This window comes from Geosmithia morbida (assembly GCF_012550715.1).
Source record: "Geosmithia morbida isolate 1262 chromosome Unknown scaffold_12, whole genome shotgun sequence".
Taxonomy (NCBI): Eukaryota; Fungi; Ascomycota; class Sordariomycetes; order Hypocreales; family Bionectriaceae; genus Geosmithia; species Geosmithia morbida.
In genome coordinates this window covers 534,856-553,890 of record NW_023336199.1, presented here as the reverse complement: position 1 = coordinate 553,890, position 19,035 = coordinate 534,856, and the positions used below count along the sequence as shown (strand labels likewise).

Sequence of the window (19,035 nt, the reverse complement as noted above, 5' to 3'; positions counted from 1 at the left end):
TTAGCTGTCGATGAACACATCCTCCCCCCCTCCCCCCCACAATCCGACACGTTTCGCTACATCTCAAAACACTCCCCACTCGACCAGCCTCTCCCCGACTGCGGTATCACTCTCGTAACGTCGTGTGATATTGCCACCGTCGCAATGTCTAACCCGTCCCAAGATCCTCATCCTGCTCCTCTTCAACCGGTATGCTATACGTCTCTGAATCACCTTGCAGTTTTGCCCACGATACCCTCGTTGCTGACATCTCCCCCCCCCCCTAGCAACCACCCACAATGTCTATCCCACAGCTACCATCTGCACCGCCGTCCCTCCGCCCTGCCATCGGAGGCGGGCGCCCCGGAGCTGCCCGCACACCGAGACTTGGCTTATCCATACCCTCATCCGCCAGTGGAAAGCCCATCGGAAATGCCGGCGGCGGTGCCCCTTCGAGGCCCCCACTACCCACATTGCACCTGGCCACTCCCATGGGCAGCCAGGTGACGCCGCTGGAGCAGCCTTCGAGGCCCGCCGGCGTCCAACCGGGCCAGTCGGCAGGCGGCGGCAGCGAGAGCAGCGCTGACCACTCGAGGTCGGGGAGCTTCGGTCCCCTCGACGGTCGCGCCAGCAACCCCACATCCGCCGGCTCGCAATACTCGGCTCTGTCATTCGCCTCCCAGTACGGAATTGGCGTGCCCCGGACGCACGGCACGCCAGATCCCGTCTCCGCAGTCGGCTCCTTGTACTCGGAGCGGAGCGAGGGTGGCGTCCAGATGGAGAGGGACGGCAGCCTGCAGGGCCTCGAGGCCTTTGACAAGCTGACCCTGGAGAAGGCTAGGACGAAGGACGTCGAGGACATGGACGACGAGAGCTGGAGGATAGCCAGCATGGAGAAGAGGATCGAAGAGATTGGCAGCCTGGGCGAGGGAGCCGGAGGCGCCGTCACCAGGGCCAGGCTCAGGGGCGGCAAGACCGTCTTCGCCCTCAAGATCATCACCACCAACCCGGACCCGGACGTCAAGAGGCAGATTGTGCGTGAGCTGGGCTTCAACAAGGACTGCGCCTCGGAGCACATCTGCCGCTACTACGGCGCCTTTGTCGACCCCTCGACTGCCACCATCTCCATCGCCATGGAGTACTGCGAGGGCGGCTCGCTCGACAGTATCTACAAGGAGGTGAAGCGCCTGGGCGGTCGCACCGGCGAGAAGGTCCTCGGAAAGATCGCCGAGGGCGTCCTCCGCGGCCTGACGTACCTACACACCAGGCGCATCATCCACCGCGACATCAAACCCTCCAACATCCTCCTCTGCCGCGACGGCGCCGTCAAGCTCTGCGACTTTGGCGTCTCGGGTGACTTCGGCACAAAGGGCGAGGCCAACACCTTCATCGGCACGAGCTACTACATGGCACCCGAGCGTATTACCGGCCAGGCCTACACCATCACCTCGGACGTCTGGTCCACCGGCGTCACCCTCCTCGAGGTTGCCCAGCACCGCTTCCCCTTCCCGGCTGACGGCACCGAATCCCAGCCCAAGGCCGGTCTCATCGACCTCCTCACCTACATTGTCCAGCAGCCCGTTCCCAGGCTCAAGGACGAGCCCGACATGAATGTCTACTGGAGTGATAATTTCAAGTACTTTATCGAATCTTCGTACGTCCCCTTCCCCCTCCTCTCTCCCCCCCCCCCCCCCCCCCCCCCCCCCCCCCCCAATTCTACTCTCGCCCTCTTCTTATACATGCACTGACACTCAAGAAACAGCCTGGAAAAGCANCCCCCCCCCCCCCCCCCCCCCCCCCCCCCCCCCAATTCTACTCTCGCCCTCTTCTTATACATGCACTGACACTCAAGAAACAGCCTGGAAAAGCAACCCAACAGACGTGCCAGCCCATGGAAGATGCTCGAGCACCCCTGGATGGTCGAGATGCGCGCCAAGAGGGTCAACATGGCCAAGTACCTCTCCTATGTATGGGGCTGGGACGAAGATATGTCCAAGTCGTAGTCTATGCAGTGCACGACCGCAGAACGACCGACAAAATAAACCCCCACGCAAGAACCACAATCAGACCGACTTCTTCGGCACATGATGAATTATTTGGGAACGGAAAATGTTGTACATTTCCTTGTATCTTTCTACGGGAGAATGATACCGATGTATTTGGAGATGTATATATGGCAGGCCGCTGGTCGGGAAGCACATGGCGGACACAGACACATTTCTTCTTCATTTTTCAAGACGTCCGTATCGGCATATTCTGGCGCACGCTTGCACGCATTTTTCTACCTCTTTTTATTTATTTATATATAGGCAAAACAACGAGAAACAGAACAGCAAAGAGGCTTCGAATACAGGAAATCATGCAACAACCCTTCGTTTATGGAGCAGAAATACGAACGAGTATTGCAAGAAAGGCGATGCGAATTGATCTACCATGTAGGGGAGGGGAACGGAGGCGAAAAATGACGAGAGAAGGTCATGGGAGGAGAACGGTGAGGGAAACGCTACTCCTTATCCAGACCATCACCCATCAACTCCCTCAGAGTGACGGTAGCATACGCACTACTCCCGAGCTGGAACCTGACAATAGCAGCAATCTTGTCGGGTAGCTGCTCCTCCTCCTCCTCCTTCCCCTCTTCCCGAGCAACCTCATCGTTCCTCTCATCCGCACCCTCAGTCTTCCTGACCCTTTTAGGCAGAGAAGCACGCACGACATCGAGATCAGTGGGATGCATCTGTTCCGTGTCCCTGGCGTAGGTCCTGAACTCGACGGACGGCTCAGCGAGGAAGCAGTTGACGAGGCGGCGGTACCGACCGGGCAGGCTGAACTCGCGACGGATACGACGCATGGAATGCGGGTCGAGCGAACCGTTCTCCGGTCGACCCATAAACTCGGCGTAGTAGGCGCCGATGTCGTTGTCCGGGTACACGACTTCGTAGCCTGGGGAGGGCAGGAAGACATCGTGGATGGTGTACCTGCCGCTGTCAGCCTCGGCCTGGGTGAGCGGGCGGGCGCGCATGGGGGAAGACTGGTCGTCATCGTCGGCAGCGATGTCAGCAGCAGCTGGCGTGATTATCTCGTGGCCGTCTTGGTCCCGCTCCGGCTCTGCTGCGGCGGCATCTGCAGCAGCGTCGTTGTCGTCGACCTGGACTAGATCGCCCTTGACGACCTTGTCGCCGTACAGCTCCCAGCGTCGACTGGCGACGTGGTTCCACACGTGAGATTGGTACGCGTGGAGGTACATGGACCGCAGGCCGCGGGTGATGTGTATCAGGGCACCGACGTGGTCGCCGCGGGACTTGGCACCCGCGCGGTTCAGGTGGCGCAGGATGCACGTCTCCGCGCCGAAGCGGCGGGGCATCAACTGCTCGGCGAGCGAGTGGTCCTTGCCCGTCATGAAGAGCATGCATGCTCTGTGGCGGGCCTGCTCGTCGTCGCGCATGGGGGGTGATGAAACAGCAGCAGCAGCAGCAGCAGCAGTCTCTGAAGAGGGAGGGGCCATCGCTTCTGTTCCTGTCGCGGCTGCTGCTGCCGCCGCCGACTCGGCACGTTCTGCTACCTCTGCGTCGTAGGAGAGTAGGGACTCGACCGCCTCCTTGTACCTCTCTGACAGGATGAGGCGGCCTACCTCGTGGGTGCCGATGCGGTGGGTGCCGAAGCGCTGATGGCCAAAGTAGTTGATCCAGCCGTGCCGGGCCATGTGGTCGAGTGCGGCCTGGGCGTTAGAGCGCAGGTCCTCGAGTCTCTGGTCCAGGGTCTTGGTGGGAGTGTCACTGACACCGTCATCCAGGTGGCAGTCCTTGATGGTGATGACGAACTCGTTGCCCTTCAGACTGCCGAGGTGGATGGGGCTCTGGGCAAAGGCGTAGTCGCCCGTCACGACGCCGCGCAGCTTAGCGTTGGCGCCTGCCAGGGCGGCGGGGCGCGCGTACCGCACCGAGCAGCGCTGCACGGTCGACGCACGCCGATCCTTGGTCCCCGCGTACCCTATCACCTGGGGCTTCACGCGGAGCATGCGCGCCACCTGGTTGACGGCTTCCATGGTGTCGCGGTTGTCCTTGTACAGCGTGAAGTGGAGGTAGTCGCCCGCCCCGGGGAGCTTGGGTCCGCTGTCCCGCCCCCCATCGCGACCCCCACGGCTGCGCTTCTTGCCCCGACGGGTGACGAGGCTGGCCACGATGGCTCCCGTGTCGGACGTGCTAGTGTCAATGCGGGACTGGAAGATCCGTCGCACTTCCTGGTGAATCTGTCCACGCTTGGACCGGTCCGTGTCGGCCTCGCCCGTCACCCTCTTCCTGTGCGCGTCAGGCTCTCCAGATGCCTTGAGCATAGCTACCAGGTCCTGGGTGAATTTCTCACCGGCGATGTTAGACAAGGTAGTCACGTCCTCCTCTGGTACTTCAAACGTCTCCTCCTCCTCTACTGCTGCTGCTGCTGCTGCTGCGGAACCGTCGTCGCCATTCTTCTTGTCGTCTTTAGTCTCGCCTAGTCCGATTGTACGAAGGTGGAGAACTTTTCCGTCTGGTCCGATCTCGTTGACCTGGAAGTCTGTGAATCTGTATTTACCCATTAGTTTGTCAATGGGGGGGGGGAAGGTCAATGGAACGGGGCGGGGAACGTACCGCACGCGCAATTCACCGGTCCATGATGCGTTGAGGGGAGTAGCCCGCTGGGTTATGCCTAGCTCCCTAATGCGAGAGGTATTCCCCCTATCACACATTTCTCTGTTACGTTGAGCGGGTGTGTGTTTTGTGCGTGTGTGTTTGTGTGTGTAGATGTAGTTAGGAGGATGAGGGTTGCATGGTGGGTTTTGAAATTTCAGAAAGCTGCCTGCGAAATCTCGGCGCACATCTACTATGCGATCTGATGTTGGACAGCGTCTCAACGCAGGAGTACCGCCATTCATCACATAATTTGCTAGGTATTTTGGAATCAAGCTCGCCAAATAAATGAAACCGTACTGAATAGTGAGAATTGATTATTTTCGTCAACCCATTTAAATCAAATTTTTTCAAGAGTCAAACATCTCGGAGGCGGGGACAAGCAGATGAGAAACAATAAGTACGGCAGAATGATCATTTTGAGATTGGAAGGCGGTGACTCCCGATTAGGAAAGGCGGTGAGACTCCTTTTGTCTTCCTCCTTCTCTCATACTCATCTTGGCGATTTCGAGATTGGGAATACTGCATTCATCGCTTCCCCTATCAGAGCTTGGACGAAATACCTGCTCCTTTGGTCGTCAGTATGACTTGCACATCCGTCAGGTCCTCCTTTGCACCGCGCTCGACCAGCTCCAGCACCGGCGGCGACTTCATGTGCTTTTGCATTCCATCCTCGTCCTTGTAACTGCAGTATCGGACCGGGCAGAATCAGCAAACACACTCATCAGCACTTCGTCTTCATGTCACCTGCTCTCCTCTTGCTATCCAGCTCTCCGCTCCTCTTGGTCTTTACCTTTCAAGCACGACAAACTGTTCCTTTCCGTTCTTATCCGGGATGCCCTTGTGCAGTTCGTAACGGTACACGTAGCCGCGTTCGTACTTCTCGGTATAGGATACACATGCCTCGAAGAGGGCAAGAAACTTTTATTAGTATCAGCTCCTTTTCTAATACCTCCGTCTCACGTGTATCAGGCGTGGGACTTACTCTCAGGCCCTTCTCGGGTGATTTGGGCGTGATAATGGCCGTCAGGTCGATGAGGGCCATGGTATCGGTTGATCTTTCAAGTATACAGCATTATACGGTGAAAACCCGAAGAAACATCGGGTTTCACCTTTGAGAGGAAGGATGAGTATTTGTTCCCGTCAATGTACCTCGGCAGCCTCGGCAGCATTACACCGACGTTGGCATGGTTTGTCTGAGGAGCGGACCGGCTAGTTTCATTGTCTATCAGGCGGAAAATGATTCCCACCTATCTCTGTCTCTCCCCTTGTCTCTCCTTCTCTCCCTATCTCTGTCTCTCTCTATCTATATATATATCTATGAGCATATCTATCCATCCATCCATCCGGCGCCTGCAACATTGCTAATATGTGTAGTAGTACTGATGACATAGGCATCACTCCTCCATACTACTTCGCCTCCATATATGCTCAGGGTACAAACGAACAGACGTCACTTCCCGCTGCAGTCGACGGCAGCCCTCATGGACAATCCTGCAGATATGGCCTTTGAATGTCTACTCAGCCACTGCCTCTTTGTCGACGGACGTCTACGGCAAACCAATATATTCTTGGCACGGCGCTCCTTTGTCTCGACGCTTCATTCATCACGTATTAGTAGTAGTCGATGGGCAACGATCCTATACGCAGTAAGCCAACAAAGAACGGTCTACAATGAAGGGCTCGTATCCGTGCGTTCTGCTGCCTCGAGCGATCCATGACTCTTTCAAGGCCAGCTCTTTTATCTATCTTCGCCCCATATCGTGGTTCTCTTTCTTCAATTATATCATATGCCTAAGCGTGGCAAGAGTCCGGCCCTGTTCCCTCGCATTTTTCTTCTCCTCCGCCAATTTACCATGGAATCAGAGCCTGAAAGTCAATCAAATCCGGTAGAAGCCTACTTTGCCTCAAAGCACTCTCGTCTGAGGAAGAACAGGAGCTCAGAGTCCTTCTGTACTTCTCCTTCATTCAGGAAACGTGCCCCTCCGCCTCCAGGGACTATGTTGAGACCACTGGTCAAAGAGGATGGGTATATACAACGCTTACTTTACGACGATAATGCCCTGTTAGACCTGTGCGACGAAGTCCGAGAGAATATTCGACAAGGAGGCCATCTCGGACCTAGAGCCGACGTACTGACGGTAGTCCTACATGCCATGCTCCGCAGCGAATTCGATCACTATACACTCTCCATCTCGCTCCGAACGATCCGTACGGCTCGTATCGACAAACTCCTAGATGAATTAACAGACATGGCACATCACTCAGCCTCGAAGCTACTCCGCAACCTCTCAGCGGTAGCCGAAAGCCTACGAAGAGTATGGAGAGTACGTTTTCGCCGAGAATACTTTGGACTTGACCATGAGAGGCGCATGGGGCTATCAAGGATTAATATGACTAGCCCTACTCCGCCTACCCAACCACAGAGCACGCGGTACCGTCCAAGGCTCGAGGAAGGACAGTAAGTAGTAGTGAAGTCTCCTCTCCGAAGCAGTATTTCACAAGTTGACACGGGAAACGTAGCTGGTGGCCGAGTCTTTCGTGCGCTCACGCCGACGGTATCCCCGTTGGCGACGACATACCCACCCTTTTATTACTGGCAGGCGCTGAACTGGTGCAGTGGCCCATCGCCCAGATCACGTATACGCGCGAGGGCACCATGCAGGACATGTGCCTCTCGCTCTTGGGCCACATCGGACGCAGGATCCGCGTCGTCAGGGGGCCGCTGCTAGAAAGCATGTTTGCGCCCAAGGCAGGCGTGAGATATGACGGAGAGTAAGGTGCACTGATACGTCACTGTTTACGATGAAATATGATCGCACTAACGCCCTTCCACCGTTGCAGATACACACTTATCCAATATGGCCAGAAGGTCAACCCAATGACGGGGGCTCACCGACTCAGCCTGGTCCTGGGCCGTGTCGAGGGCCAAATACCTATGCACAAGCTCATAAGCATACCTAGACCATCACAAATGGATGACTGGAAGATGTTTGAGGATATCGAAGAACGTCTGATGCAATGCCAGCTTAGTGAAGCAAACTTTGTCAGGTGGTTTATGGACAAAGCAGGTGATATTGTGAAGAAGGAACGGTTCGAACGGTTCATGCACCTTGCCTCTACCGCGGCACTTCACGAGTGGGTTTCCCAAATGAAGAGGAAGGGAGGAGACGTAAAACAGCTCGAAACAGTTTGCAAGACAGGGGACCTTGTATGGGAGAGGTGATGTGGTGGGCAAGAGATTCTGGTAATGTCGTACGTATGTAGGGTAAGGAAGTAGAGGCAGCAACACTACTAATGCATCTCGCTGAAAGAATAATTTCGGGTCTTGAATGGTATCATGGGACATGTTGAATATGTCCGATAGTAGAAGGGACTTGAAGAAACATTGTTGATGGAACTGCTCCTGTCTCCAAGAATAGGCAGTAGTAGACAACCGTGATGACATAGACCAAGGAAGGGTCCAGTCCAGAGGCGGGGCATATGCAAAGTTGAGCGCCCCGCCAAGATGGTTCATCCCACAATCTCACCTCTGTTCAGGGAATCTACACAGCAACCCAGGCTAGAAAAGCCTCCACGAGAGCAACCAAACATGGGCAGAAACGACAAGAAAGGAGGCGGCAAGGGCGGCGGCGGCGGTGACAAGGACGCCGCTGGAGGTGGCAAGACCAAGGGCGCCCAATCCATCAATGTCCGTCACATTTTGGTACGTTGAGACACCACCGCCGGGGCCAGGAAGGAGAGAGATAAATCTTCATTCCCATAGCGAGGGGGGGATGTCTAACTATGATACCCTAGTGTGAGAAGCATTCGAAAAAGGAAGAGGCACTGGAGAAGCTCAACAATGGTATCAAGTTTGACGAGGTCGCGCGCACCTTTTCCGAGGACAAGGCTAGGCAAGGTGAGAAACTTGCGTTTCTCTTCTTCTTTGTTTCCTGGCGGGCCAAGCCACGAGCCTGGCTTGAGTATTTTCACACGCTGACCACGGGAATGGAACATGTAAAGGCGGATCGTTGGGATGGAAGTCCAAGGGCAGTCTGGATCCCAAGTTTGAAGAGGTGGCGTTTGCTCTTGAACCGAGTACTACGAGCAGCCCCAAGATTGGTGAGGCCAAGACGGGATTTGGATACCACATCATCATGGTAGGTTGCAGGAACCATACTGCACCGTGCGTCTCACATGGTATATATCGAATCTGTTCAGCTGACAAAGAATGCGTGATAGGTCGAGGGGCGTAAATAGGTCACATAGGTCACGGAGAAGAGACATGATTCAAGACGTGAAGTTGGAATGCGTTGGTTGTGAATTTGTTTTCCTTTTTATTCCCTTGTACAAGTGACTAGATCGATTAATGCGGCTCTAGATAAACTTGTAAGCCAGACCCGCGCCTCACTCTATTTTTTGATCCTTTTTTATCCATCCCAGACGCTTTTTATAGTCATGAGCCATGCAAGTCAACTACGTCCCAGAGGGAGGAGTGAATTTACTGCTCGGTCTGGAAGTAGTTGAGGAGGATAGAGCGCTCCTGCGACTCCTCACCCCAGTCCTTGACGACGACGCAAGAGCAGTTGACCACCTTGCGGGCGTTGCCCTCACGGTCGAGAACGCCTGTTGATAGAGTATCAGTAAGCATGTTCAGGGATTCAAACATCTCTTTAAAAAAAAGAAGAGAATTTTCAAAGGTGAGGAATGGAGTAAATAAACGTACAGAGACCGGCCCACTCGCCGAGCTGCTTGCCATCAGGGACCTTGATGAGGGGGATCTTGTGTTCGGAGCAGAGAGCGATGACGAGCTTCTTGTAGGCCTCCTCCTCGCAGTTCTCGTTCAGAACGCACATATGGGCCTGGCGGCGGTCGAGGGCCTTGGAAGCCTCACGGAGGCCACGGGCAAGACCGTCGTGGATGAGAGCCAGCTTCAGAACACCCTTGAGGGCGTCGAGGACCGACATCTGACCCTTGGGGGCATCGCCAGAGACCTCGACCTCGTCGGCGACCTCGACCTCGGGAGCGTTGTCTTCTACGTCCGACTATCGCAATAAATATTCAGATCAGTCACATGTTCCTCTTCTATTCATCTGATCGATCCGTCGCTTCCCTCCCCCCCTGTATATAGCTCCCACGTGCGCACACAACTTCGTTTCCAATTGCGTGATGTCGGAGGGGTCGTATGCGCGCGCGTGTGCGACACCGCGGGGGAAAACAAGACTTGACGTTGAGAGGGGAGGTGATCGTGCAATGACTCACCATTTTTGTTGATTTCTTTCGTCGGGCGATCCTCGAAGATTCCGTTGTTGTGCAGGGAAAGTTGGGGGGGAAGGGGGGGGAAAGTGATTGTTGGTTGTTCGTAAGTTAGGATTCGATTCGAGATAGTCCTCGCTATCGGCCAGGTGGTTGCCGAAAATGCAACAGCGAGTGCGCACACCATTAGGGCATTTTTACGTGCACGGACCACCAGGGCACACGAAACTCTCAATCGTGTGGTGGTGCCCCACTTTTCCACCGGCCACGGCCCACCAGCTTGATAATACCACTTTTCTTTCTCATTTAGTTCTTTTTGGCCTCTCTTCTCCTTTTCTTGCTGACCTCTTCCTCAACCATCATCAGAGGTATGTATCTCGCTCCCAGCTGGCCGATGGCGATGTCGGTTCCTTGCAGGACGATGCCTTTCACCATGGCAGGGGAGGGCAATCTCGACGAGCATGGTGTCCCATGAAGGGAAGATTTGATGGGGCTGGATATTCGTCTCGATCTAGCTTTCTTTTTTCCAACTCCGTGGGCCCATGCACCATGCTTTGTCCGTCGAGATACGCTCCTCCTCTTTCGACAATTCTGAGTGGCAGAACCCTCTTGGACCGAATCGCCAGAGGGCACTCTTCCTTGCTCATAGGCCATCTCCAAATAGAAAGGCTAACCCGGGCAGACACCTCATTTCCAGACTCGACTTGAGAATCTCCCTACAAAACAACCGCCAAAATGGTCCGCACTTCCGTCCTCCACGATGCCCTCAACAGCATCAACAATGCCCAGAAGGCTGGCAAGCGCCAGGTCCTGATTCGCCCCAGCTCCAAGGTTATTGTCAAGTTCCTCCAGGTCATGCAGAAGCACGGTATGTTTTTATTTTCTACCCTGTATATTCGTGGCCAGACTACACCACCGTCCACATGCCATGCCATACAATCAAGGACAAGAAGACGGCGGCTTTGCTTGGACAACCCCCTCGGCATGATAACTAGGGCGGCGGTCGATACTGCCTCCACGGCCCCAGCCCCTATAAGTTGCCGAAAGATTAGCATGGGGGCCCTTGCATAGTCGTCTTCTGCCCTATTTTCTGTGGCATTTGACGTGGTGGCTTTACCCGACATTCTTACTGATACTCATTTCCAGGCTACATTGGCGAGTTCGAGGAGGTCGACGACCACCGCTCCGGCAAGATCGTTGTCCAGCTCAACGGCCGGTAAGTTCAATTCTCCCAATGATCTCTTGCCCACAACCCGCCTTCATCAGATGTTGACCATCATCCTCTCCGCAGCCTCAACAAGACCGGTGTCATCTCTCCCCGCTACAACGTCCGCCTCGCCGACCTCGAGAAGTGGGTGGTCAAGCTGCTCCCAGCCCGTCAGTTCGGCTACATTATCCTCACCACCTCTGCTGGTATCATGGACCACGAGGAGGCCCGCCGCAAGCACGTTGCCGGCAAGATCATTGGCTTTTGCTACTAGACAGTCAATTGTTTTGATGTAACGCTTTACGAAGGGTTCAACGAAGTCAAAATTTTGAGAGAGCAGAAATGAACAAAAAAGTCTTTGTTTTTCAACAGCGGGCAATATCGGGCGTTAATAAGGATGTCGATTGTGTTTTAGGATGATATACCCAAGACTGTAATGGTCTTGTATGCATTGTTAAATCAATGGATCCCCTTTGCCTGGCCCATCCATACATGCTGTCTCTCCTGCTGTGTCTTCCACCATCCAACATCCATCTAGGCTAGGTGAGATGTAATACTACAACCTACCATGCAAGATCTGTATAGGTTGTTTTTGTGGCCTACAATACAGGTATTGCCAATAATACGAGATGTTCTTTCGTACTAGCACTCGTAATTACGGGGGCGGGAGTCAATCACCAGTGCAAAAGTACCATTGTTTGCTGCTAGGTAAGACGTCACGCAGGGATGCCAAGAAAACTAGAAGAAGAACGTTGGGGGAATAAGCTTAAAAAGGCGAAGACAGACAAAGTGATAGATTCAAGGGTTTGGCGAAATGGAAGAAACAAAAATTTGACGAGGTTTTTGATGATTTTTTTGTGTGATGGAGCGGTAATAATACTTTGATCTTACATAGCTGGATCCGACCAGACAGTACAGATTACCATGAATATAATCTCCCCCCTATTAATTAGACGGAAGCTGACGACGCGCCATCTCAAAAACCCGGCCTGACTGACTTCAACTCCCACCCCCCTGTAATAGAGACATGAGGGAAATGGCGTAATAACCAACGACAAGCGAACCCAAGCTCTACGACAAACGAACCGCTATTTCATCGCTACGCCAGCGCCCATGGCAGCGTCGTGGCACTTCCGATAAGAAGACAACACCTGGCCATCTCCGACCCTTTTGGGGGGACTCAGCCCGACGACCTGCTGCTGATCGACGTGTTGAATCATACCTACTCAATCGACAACCGGCGCCGCTGACGCCCTCCCGCTCACAACTATGCGCAGACGGACCAGGGGCTCCGCGGTAGTGGTAGCCCTCTTCATGTTCTGCGTCTACTGCGTGTGCACGCTGTCAATGAGGACTCGGGCGGAGCAAGCAGCATTAGCAGGGGCAGGCGATCCAAGCGGACCGGATGCAGCAGCAGCACCACCACCACCGCCACTACCGAGTCGCACGACATGGGACGACCCCCCGGCAGTACACGGAAACGGTGCCAACACACCGAAGAAGGCGACGTCGACGGGGATACATCCGATTGAGGAGCTGGTGGGCGATGCGCAACGGGAGTTCGATGCGACCAAGAGCCGGCAGTCGACGACGCTGCGGCAAGCCGTGGACGAGTACCGACGACGATACAAGATGCCGCCACCACCGCACTTTGACAAGTGGTTCGAGTTTGCGAGAAAGAATAACGTTCAGCTGATTGACGAGTTCGACACGATCTACGAGCTCATGACGCCGTTTTGGGGGCTCAAGCCCAAGACGACGCGGGAGAGGGCCAAGGAGGCTCTGGGCGGCGACAACTTCCTGCTGGGTGTCGCCATCCGCGACGGCAAGGTGGCTTTCATGGAGGGCCAGGGCGACGACTGGCAGCGCGAGGCCACTCAGGGCATGCTGGACAAGTTCGTCGAGTACCTGCCCGACATGGACCTGGCCTTCAACGTCCACGACGAGCCGCGCGTGGTGGTGCCGCACGACGACATGACACGGTTGGTCGGCAAGGCGCGCGGGGTCAACATGCCGGCCGCCAACGCCGTGGCGAAGCCGGTCAACGAGTTCAGCCCTACGCCCGCTGAGATCGCCAAGGGCAGCATGACCTTTGACGAAACAAAGGTGACCCGGTTCAACGTGTTTGCGCACCAGCCCACGTGGACACACTCGCGCATGTCGTGCCCGCCCGACAGCCCGGCGCGCGTTCTCGAGGAGGACGACCGCGTCGACGCCATGAGCGACTACGGCTATGGCGACCTGGGCTTCGTGTACAACGCCACCGCCCTGAGCGATATATGTCTGTCGCCGTCGCTCAGCACGACGTATGGCTTCTTCGACCGCCCCAACTCGTACGACATCGTGCACGACCTGTTCCCCATCTTCTCGCAGTCCAAGATCTCGTCGTACGCCGACATCATCTACCCATCGCCTTGGTACTGGTATGGTAAGGTCAGCTACGACGAGTCCCAGGACATCGCGTGGGCCGACAAGCGCGACCAGCTCTACTGGCGCGGGTCGACGACCGGAGGCTTCAGCCGTAACGGGGGCTGGAGGCGCCAGCACCGCCAGCATTTTGTCCAGAAGATCAACAGCCCTGACGAGACCACCATCATGACTGATGTGCCCCAGGACGACGGCACCGCCGCCGCCACCTCGGCCTCCCAGCACAACTGGCGTACCAAGACCGTCTCGCGCGGCGACTACCGCGACCTCATAGACGTCAAGTTCTCCCACGTCGGCCAGTGCGACCCAGGCGACTGTGACGCCCAGATAAACTTCTTCGGCCTGGCCGAACAGGCCATGCAGCACGCCGCCTGGGCGTACAAGTACCTCGTCGACCTTGACGGCAACGCCTTCTCCGGCCGTTTCTACGCCTTCCTCCAGAGCCGCAGCCTCGTCTTTAAGATGGCCCTCTTCCGCGAGTGGCACTACGAGTGGCTTCGCCCCTGGATCCACTACGTTCCGCTCACCCTCCGCGGGGACGAGTGGCTCGAGGCTATCCGTTACTTCGCCCGCGACAAGGAAACGGGGCAGGCCCTGGGACGCAACATTGCCAACGATGGGCGTACCTGGGCTAACAAGGTTCTTCGCAACGAGGACCTCGAGGCTTGGTTCTTCCGTCTACTTCTCGAGTATGTTCCATCCATCTTGGCCAACTTAGCTCATCCTCTTTCCTTTTTTTTCCCCGTACCCAGCCCATACCCGAACAACAGTCACGTCTTGCTGACATACATGTCTAGATATGCCCGAGTCATTGATGACAACCGCGAAATCATCGGCTTCGACCCTTCGAGTGCAGACAAGAGACTCCCCTTACAACCTAGAGAAACTCCCGGCCCTGTGTTGGCATGAGACAGTTGCCTCGTTTCCAAGTATATATACACGCAACATTGGGGGTTGTCAAGACTTTTTGGCAGGAGATAGGATCTCATATTATTAGGTTCTATGGACCGGTTTGGATGGCGCATATTCAGCAGATGTTTCTTTTTCCCTTCTTCTTTTACGTTGCAGCTATATATTGATATGTTCTCATTCACTTCTTCAAGGGGAACGCGTGTCGCTTATTTCCGTTATATTGTACAACCCAAAAAAAAGGGAAAACAAGCGTTGAAAATGCAAAATTAAAGACAGAGGAAAGATCAAAGGCTTCTTCAGTCCTCATCCTCATCTTCACCCTCTGCATCCTTGCTCTCTTCTGGACTGGCCTCTCTGGGCTCCTCACTGTTTCCACGAAGATGCTTGTCCTCATCATCGTTGTCATGTTCGTGCTCCTCCTCATCACCCTCCCAGCCAAGCGGATGCTCCGAGTACTTCTTCATGGCGTCGAGCATCTCCTCGTTGGGGTCCTCGACAGTGACGTCCATGCGCTCGACAACCTTCTCCTCGTCGTCGCCGGGGAAGCCGATGGTGCGGGCAATGTTCTTCATGCGCTGAGGTCGGATGGTAGACTTCTGCAGGACCGGGTAGTAGTAGACTGCCTTTTGGCGGCTCCCACCGTCGTTCTGAGCGAGGAGCACCTCGTTGGAGTACTTTGTAGTGTGATCCAGCTCCGTCTCCTGGGTGGTTTCGTAGCCACGGACGCGGTTGAACTGGAAGCAGCCTCCTGATCCGGACTCGTGCGTGTACAGGGTCGGGTCCTCGCGCTGGTCGTCTTCGACGTCGAACATGCGTCGGAAGTTTGTGCCCGTGGCCTTGGAGCTGGGCAGGAAGAAGTCGTAGTTCATGAGGTTCTGGGGGCGGGGGAAGCGCTCGGGGTCGCGGGTGTGCGCCTCGAGGGCGGCATCGTAGGCGGCGTCCTCGGCCTCGGTACGGTCAATGGGCTTGAAGAGCGAGGTGAGCAGCCGGCGGTCGTACTCTCCGCTCTTGGGCACGGGGTTGACGCCAAACTTGATGGTGACAAAGGCACCCGAATCCGGGAACGCCTCCAGGTCGGGCAGCAGGGGGGTCGCCTCCACCAGCTCCAGGTCTTTGCGCGACGGGTGCCGCACGCGCTTGCGGTTCCGCTCGTCCAACTCCTCCCCTGCCAGCTCGAAGCTTCGGTCTATCTTGCGCTTGATGACCTGGGGAGAGTCGGCGGCGCGCTCTGGTGACCGCCGCGCGGGCTTGCGCACGCCCGTCAGCATCGCCCGGGGGTTGGACGACTCGAAGCGCTTCGACGTCAGTGATGAGATGTACTCGGTTCGTCGGAGAAAGGACACGTTGGCCTCAGCGACCTTACGCTTGCCCAGCGCCGTGAGAGGTCGGAGGAGTGCCCTGTCGTGAGGGTGCACGGGCGGTGTATGTGTGGGTGCTTGGATGGCTGGAAGGGGAAGCAACGGTCAGATACGCGAAGGGAAAAGAACAAGAGAGGGTGTCGCGGACTCACATCGTTCGTCTCCGTCGAATACGCCTGGCATGCCCACCAGGTCAAGGGGCATGCCTAGCTCGGCGTCGGCCTCAATGTTCAGAGGCTGCTCCCTGGCCAGTCGGGAGGCGAAGCTGGGGTTGGTGTACTGCCCACTCGACAGGCCCGTGTTGGGGATGTCGAGCAGCTTGGGCGGGTTCGGAGGCGGAGGTAGGGCATTGGAATAGCGAATGCGTGCGATGAAGTCCTGGTGGATCATGCGCTCGCCGGGACGCGACGACATTTTGTTCGGGGAGCGAACGAGGACGCGCGCGGCCAACTTGGGCAGGAAGCTGTCGGCGGGAGGGAGAGGTGCCTGGGAGAGGAAAACGAAATGAGAGAAGAGGATTGAATGGTATCCTTCAATATAGTCGGTAAGGAGAACGCAGAGGAGACGAGCTACGTGCTCTGATGCTGATGGCTTCCGGAGGTTGATGGCGCAGGGGAAGAGAAAGAATAAGAGACCGGGGCGCTTGTCTTCTGCTGAGCGTGGTATTAGGTAAAGGTGCAGTGGGAAAAGTCAATACTGCACGGTAGCCTCGTCTCCACACTCTGATGCCACCACTCAGAATAAGGGTACGGCCATTCTATGTGCACGTAGGGTCTTCGCCGCGACACCTGGACAATTGTATTGAATAGTCAAATATATTCGAAAGGATGGCGACTGAGAATCGTAATTGTCATGCCCGTCAATTCGGTTTGTTGACCTAGCTTCGATGGCCTCTGAGTAAGACGCACCTGATGCTCTTCGTCCCCAGACCATCATCAAAGGCCTCTCTCCGTTGTGCCTCTCAAATACAGTAGAGTCACCCTTGTCATTAGGTATTACAGGGACCCCTTCAGCACTTCAGGAGTCTCGTCATATGTGTCTTCATTACGACCTCGTAGCAGAAGCCCATTCCCAACAATTCCCTTTCCCATCATGCATTCCAAGCCCACGCGCGTCTATCGTAGACGGCGTGTATAGCAAACAGATTACTGAACGGGCAACGCCCTAGAAAGAGCACATTGCCTTTTCCACGTAGTAGTAGTGTACACGATGAATTTCTGAGGTGCCAGATGCCTCTTTCCCCCCAAGCGCCTTGTGCCTCTGCCGCGACACCATTTGTCGAACGAATCTCCGGTTAATGACTCGTTTTGATTGTCGTCGTCGTTGCTGTTGTTGCTGCAACCCCCTTCTTAAGAGCTGTTCTTGGCATACGTCTTCTTTCCGAGGGTGAAAGGAACGTAGCGGTACTTGATCATGTGCTGGATCTGCTTGCGCACTATAGTTGTAACGAGATTAGCTATCTGGCTGCACGAAGAGTGGAGAGAGAGGGAGAGATAAGAGAAGGGAGCGGGCGAGCGATAGGACAAGCCGAGAAAGTAACGTACTGGTGAGGGCGAAGAGCATGAACCAGTACATGAGGAGAACGGGCCAGAAGACGGGCACGTTAAAGATCTGGGACCAGGTGCAGGCAAAGGAGATGACGACGGCCCTGGTGGTCCAGTACCAGAACTTGAACTCGGGTAGGCGACGGATGAAGGGCTTGAATTCCTCGTCCTGGCGCGTGGGGAGGGTGCCCACAGAGCCATCCTCCATCTCATTGTCGGCGGCCTCGTTTGATGGGTCGAACTTGGGCGACAGGAAGGCGAGGAACAGGTTCAGAAGGTAGATGCCAAGGGCATACGCGACTGCGTCATGGCCGTCAGCACATAGTCAGATATTACACCATCTCCAATCAAGGAGCGGGATCCCGAGAGACTAACCGATGTACCAGCCCTGGGCGATGAAGACGCGCAAAAAGAAGAGGAAGAGGATGGCACCGGTGCCGACCCATCGGTATAGGACGTAGGGCGTCGACTGATCAAGCAGCGCTTGGTATTTCTATGTAGCATGACGCCAGTCAGCATCGACGGAACGAGAGCAGCAGGGCAGTAAGGCCATGGAATCGCGCGCGTGCATGCGCAAAGGCCAGAGGGAGACGAGGTCTAGGGTTTTATCGCACCATGTTGAGCCTGGACGTCTGGGTCGTCACGGCTTCGAAAGGGGTCTGTTCGGGTTCGGCGGCGTCCATGATGGGCAGGTTGTTGCAATAGAGCAAAGAGGAAGAAGAAGAGACGGCAAAAAAGAAGAGAGTGCCAATAAAAGAGGCAAAGTATTAAAAAATTATCAAGGGGCCCAAAATGAATGTAAGGAGGGTTGTAGACAGTGGAAGGGACTCTCTACAGACCTAAATTTAAAAGCAAAACGTAAACGTCGCAAAGACCCCCCCCCCCCCCCCCAGTGAGCTGACTGTAATTAATCGCCCCCGATAAATGCCCCAAAATGCCCGCGCCACGTATTTCCCTACACAGAACGCAAAACGCAAAACGCCACTAGAATCACTCAAACCCCTTGAGTTTGGCGGGGATCGACCGACTATTTACCGATGCCCCTGAGGACACATCCACTGTAATACTCTATAAGGGCGTTGTTAGTGGATGATGTAGTGGTCTGTATCTGCTGTATCTGTAATCTGTAGGCCATCTGGCATGTGCAGAGACTGCGCGCGCAGGTGGCCACTGGCCAGAGACCTCCATCCCTTGGCTTCCTTGGCTTTTTAATGGAGAACACAGCCTCCACTGATGTGGACACCTAACCATGACTACAGGTACTACTCCCGTACTCGTAGTAACAATGCTACTAACCCACAGCCCATACATTCCCGCTTGGACCACAAAACTCGACGTAGGAGTGTAAGTCTGCGTAGTAAAACAACGGGAGCGGCGCCCGATACTGAGTTGTTGGGTCATCAAGGTAGTCGTCATCTCATACTATGAACATAGTAGCATACGAGGGATCTTGGGGTGATCTGACTAGCATGGATCATACAAAAGAGTCGTCTCTAAAGAAATCATCTGACAAGCCACATGTGACCAATCAGAGACCACAGACAGCTTCTCCGGATGTCATATGTCATCACCATCGGCTCTCTACCAAAGCCGACACTTGCCATGGTAATACCTTGCTTGAGCTTCAACCGAGGTCGCTTCTCATCGTCCGCAGCTTTTTCTCACACGCAACCTCATCTCAAAAGACCTTTTTACGCACAGCACTGTTC

General features: G+C 55.2%; 10 protein-coding genes across 10 annotated transcripts; 5 read left to right on the top strand and 5 right to left on the bottom strand.

The window, feature by feature from the left end:
• Window positions 1-278: 278 nt before the first annotated feature.
• GMORB2_2243 (uncharacterized protein) lies at window positions 279-1,982 on the top strand (the record flags this gene model as incomplete). Its single annotated transcript, XM_035464223.1, has 2 exons — window positions 279-1,633; window positions 1,838-1,982. The coding sequence occupies 2 exons, from the start codon at window positions 279-281 to the stop codon at window positions 1,980-1,982; spliced, it is 1,500 nt and encodes a 499-aa protein (XP_035319933.1).
• A 500-nt stretch (window positions 1,983-2,482) lies between these two features.
• GMORB2_2242 (tRNA pseudouridine13 synthase) lies at window positions 2,483-4,699 on the bottom strand (the record flags this gene model as incomplete). The annotated part of the gene is made up of 3 exons (XM_035464222.1): window positions 2,483-3,364; window positions 3,539-4,535; window positions 4,602-4,699. The coding sequence occupies 3 exons, from the start codon at window positions 4,697-4,699 to the stop codon at window positions 2,483-2,485; spliced, it is 1,977 nt and encodes a 658-aa protein (XP_035319932.1).
• Window positions 4,700-5,183: 484 nt separating this feature from the next.
• Window positions 5,184-5,685, bottom strand: GMORB2_2241 (Antibiotic biosynthesis monooxygenase; the record flags this gene model as incomplete). The annotated part of the gene is made up of 3 exons (XM_035464221.1): window positions 5,184-5,325; window positions 5,434-5,561; window positions 5,626-5,685. 3 exons carry the CDS (start codon window positions 5,683-5,685, stop codon window positions 5,184-5,186), a joined length of 330 nt encoding a protein of 109 aa, XP_035319931.1.
• A 1,614-nt stretch (window positions 5,686-7,299) lies between these two features.
• Window positions 7,300-7,866, top strand: GMORB2_2240 (Pfam:YDG SRA; the record flags this gene model as incomplete). The annotated part of the gene is made up of 2 exons (XM_035464220.1): window positions 7,300-7,415; window positions 7,485-7,866. 2 exons carry the CDS (start codon window positions 7,300-7,302, stop codon window positions 7,864-7,866), a joined length of 498 nt encoding a protein of 165 aa, XP_035319930.1.
• A 366-nt stretch (window positions 7,867-8,232) lies between these two features.
• Window positions 8,233-8,861, top strand: GMORB2_2239 (peptidyl-prolyl cis-trans isomerase NIMA-interacting 4; the record flags this gene model as incomplete). Its single annotated transcript, XM_035464219.1, has 4 exons — window positions 8,233-8,346; window positions 8,439-8,541; window positions 8,646-8,782; window positions 8,853-8,861. 4 exons carry the CDS (start codon window positions 8,233-8,235, stop codon window positions 8,859-8,861), a joined length of 363 nt encoding a protein of 120 aa, XP_035319929.1.
• Window positions 8,862-9,123: 262 nt separating this feature from the next.
• On the bottom strand, window positions 9,124-9,887 carry GMORB2_2238 (small subunit ribosomal protein S12e; the record flags this gene model as incomplete). The annotated part of the gene is made up of 3 exons (XM_035464218.1): window positions 9,124-9,248; window positions 9,349-9,654; window positions 9,881-9,887. 3 exons carry the CDS (start codon window positions 9,885-9,887, stop codon window positions 9,124-9,126), a joined length of 438 nt encoding a protein of 145 aa, XP_035319928.1.
• Window positions 9,888-10,613: 726 nt separating this feature from the next.
• GMORB2_2237 (small subunit ribosomal protein S15Ae) lies at window positions 10,614-11,359 on the top strand (the record flags this gene model as incomplete). The annotated part of the gene is made up of 3 exons (XM_035464217.1): window positions 10,614-10,746; window positions 11,025-11,094; window positions 11,170-11,359. The coding sequence occupies 3 exons, from the start codon at window positions 10,614-10,616 to the stop codon at window positions 11,357-11,359; spliced, it is 393 nt and encodes a 130-aa protein (XP_035319927.1).
• A 995-nt stretch (window positions 11,360-12,354) lies between these two features.
• GMORB2_2236 (CAP10) lies at window positions 12,355-14,421 on the top strand (the record flags this gene model as incomplete). Its single annotated transcript, XM_035464216.1, has 2 exons — window positions 12,355-14,201; window positions 14,310-14,421. 2 exons carry the CDS (start codon window positions 12,355-12,357, stop codon window positions 14,419-14,421), a joined length of 1,959 nt encoding a protein of 652 aa, XP_035319926.1.
• Window positions 14,422-14,720: 299 nt separating this feature from the next.
• On the bottom strand, window positions 14,721-16,196 carry GMORB2_2235 (uncharacterized protein; the record flags this gene model as incomplete). The annotated part of the gene is made up of 2 exons (XM_035464215.1): window positions 14,721-15,822; window positions 15,931-16,196. The coding sequence occupies 2 exons, from the start codon at window positions 16,194-16,196 to the stop codon at window positions 14,721-14,723; spliced, it is 1,368 nt and encodes a 455-aa protein (XP_035319925.1).
• A 935-nt stretch (window positions 16,197-17,131) lies between these two features.
• Window positions 17,132-18,009, bottom strand: GMORB2_2234 (Rer1 family; the record flags this gene model as incomplete). The annotated part of the gene is made up of 4 exons (XM_035464214.1): window positions 17,132-17,217; window positions 17,327-17,626; window positions 17,702-17,819; window positions 17,941-18,009. 4 exons carry the CDS (start codon window positions 18,007-18,009, stop codon window positions 17,132-17,134), a joined length of 573 nt encoding a protein of 190 aa, XP_035319924.1.
• Between the last annotated feature and the right edge of the window lie 1,026 nt (window positions 18,010-19,035).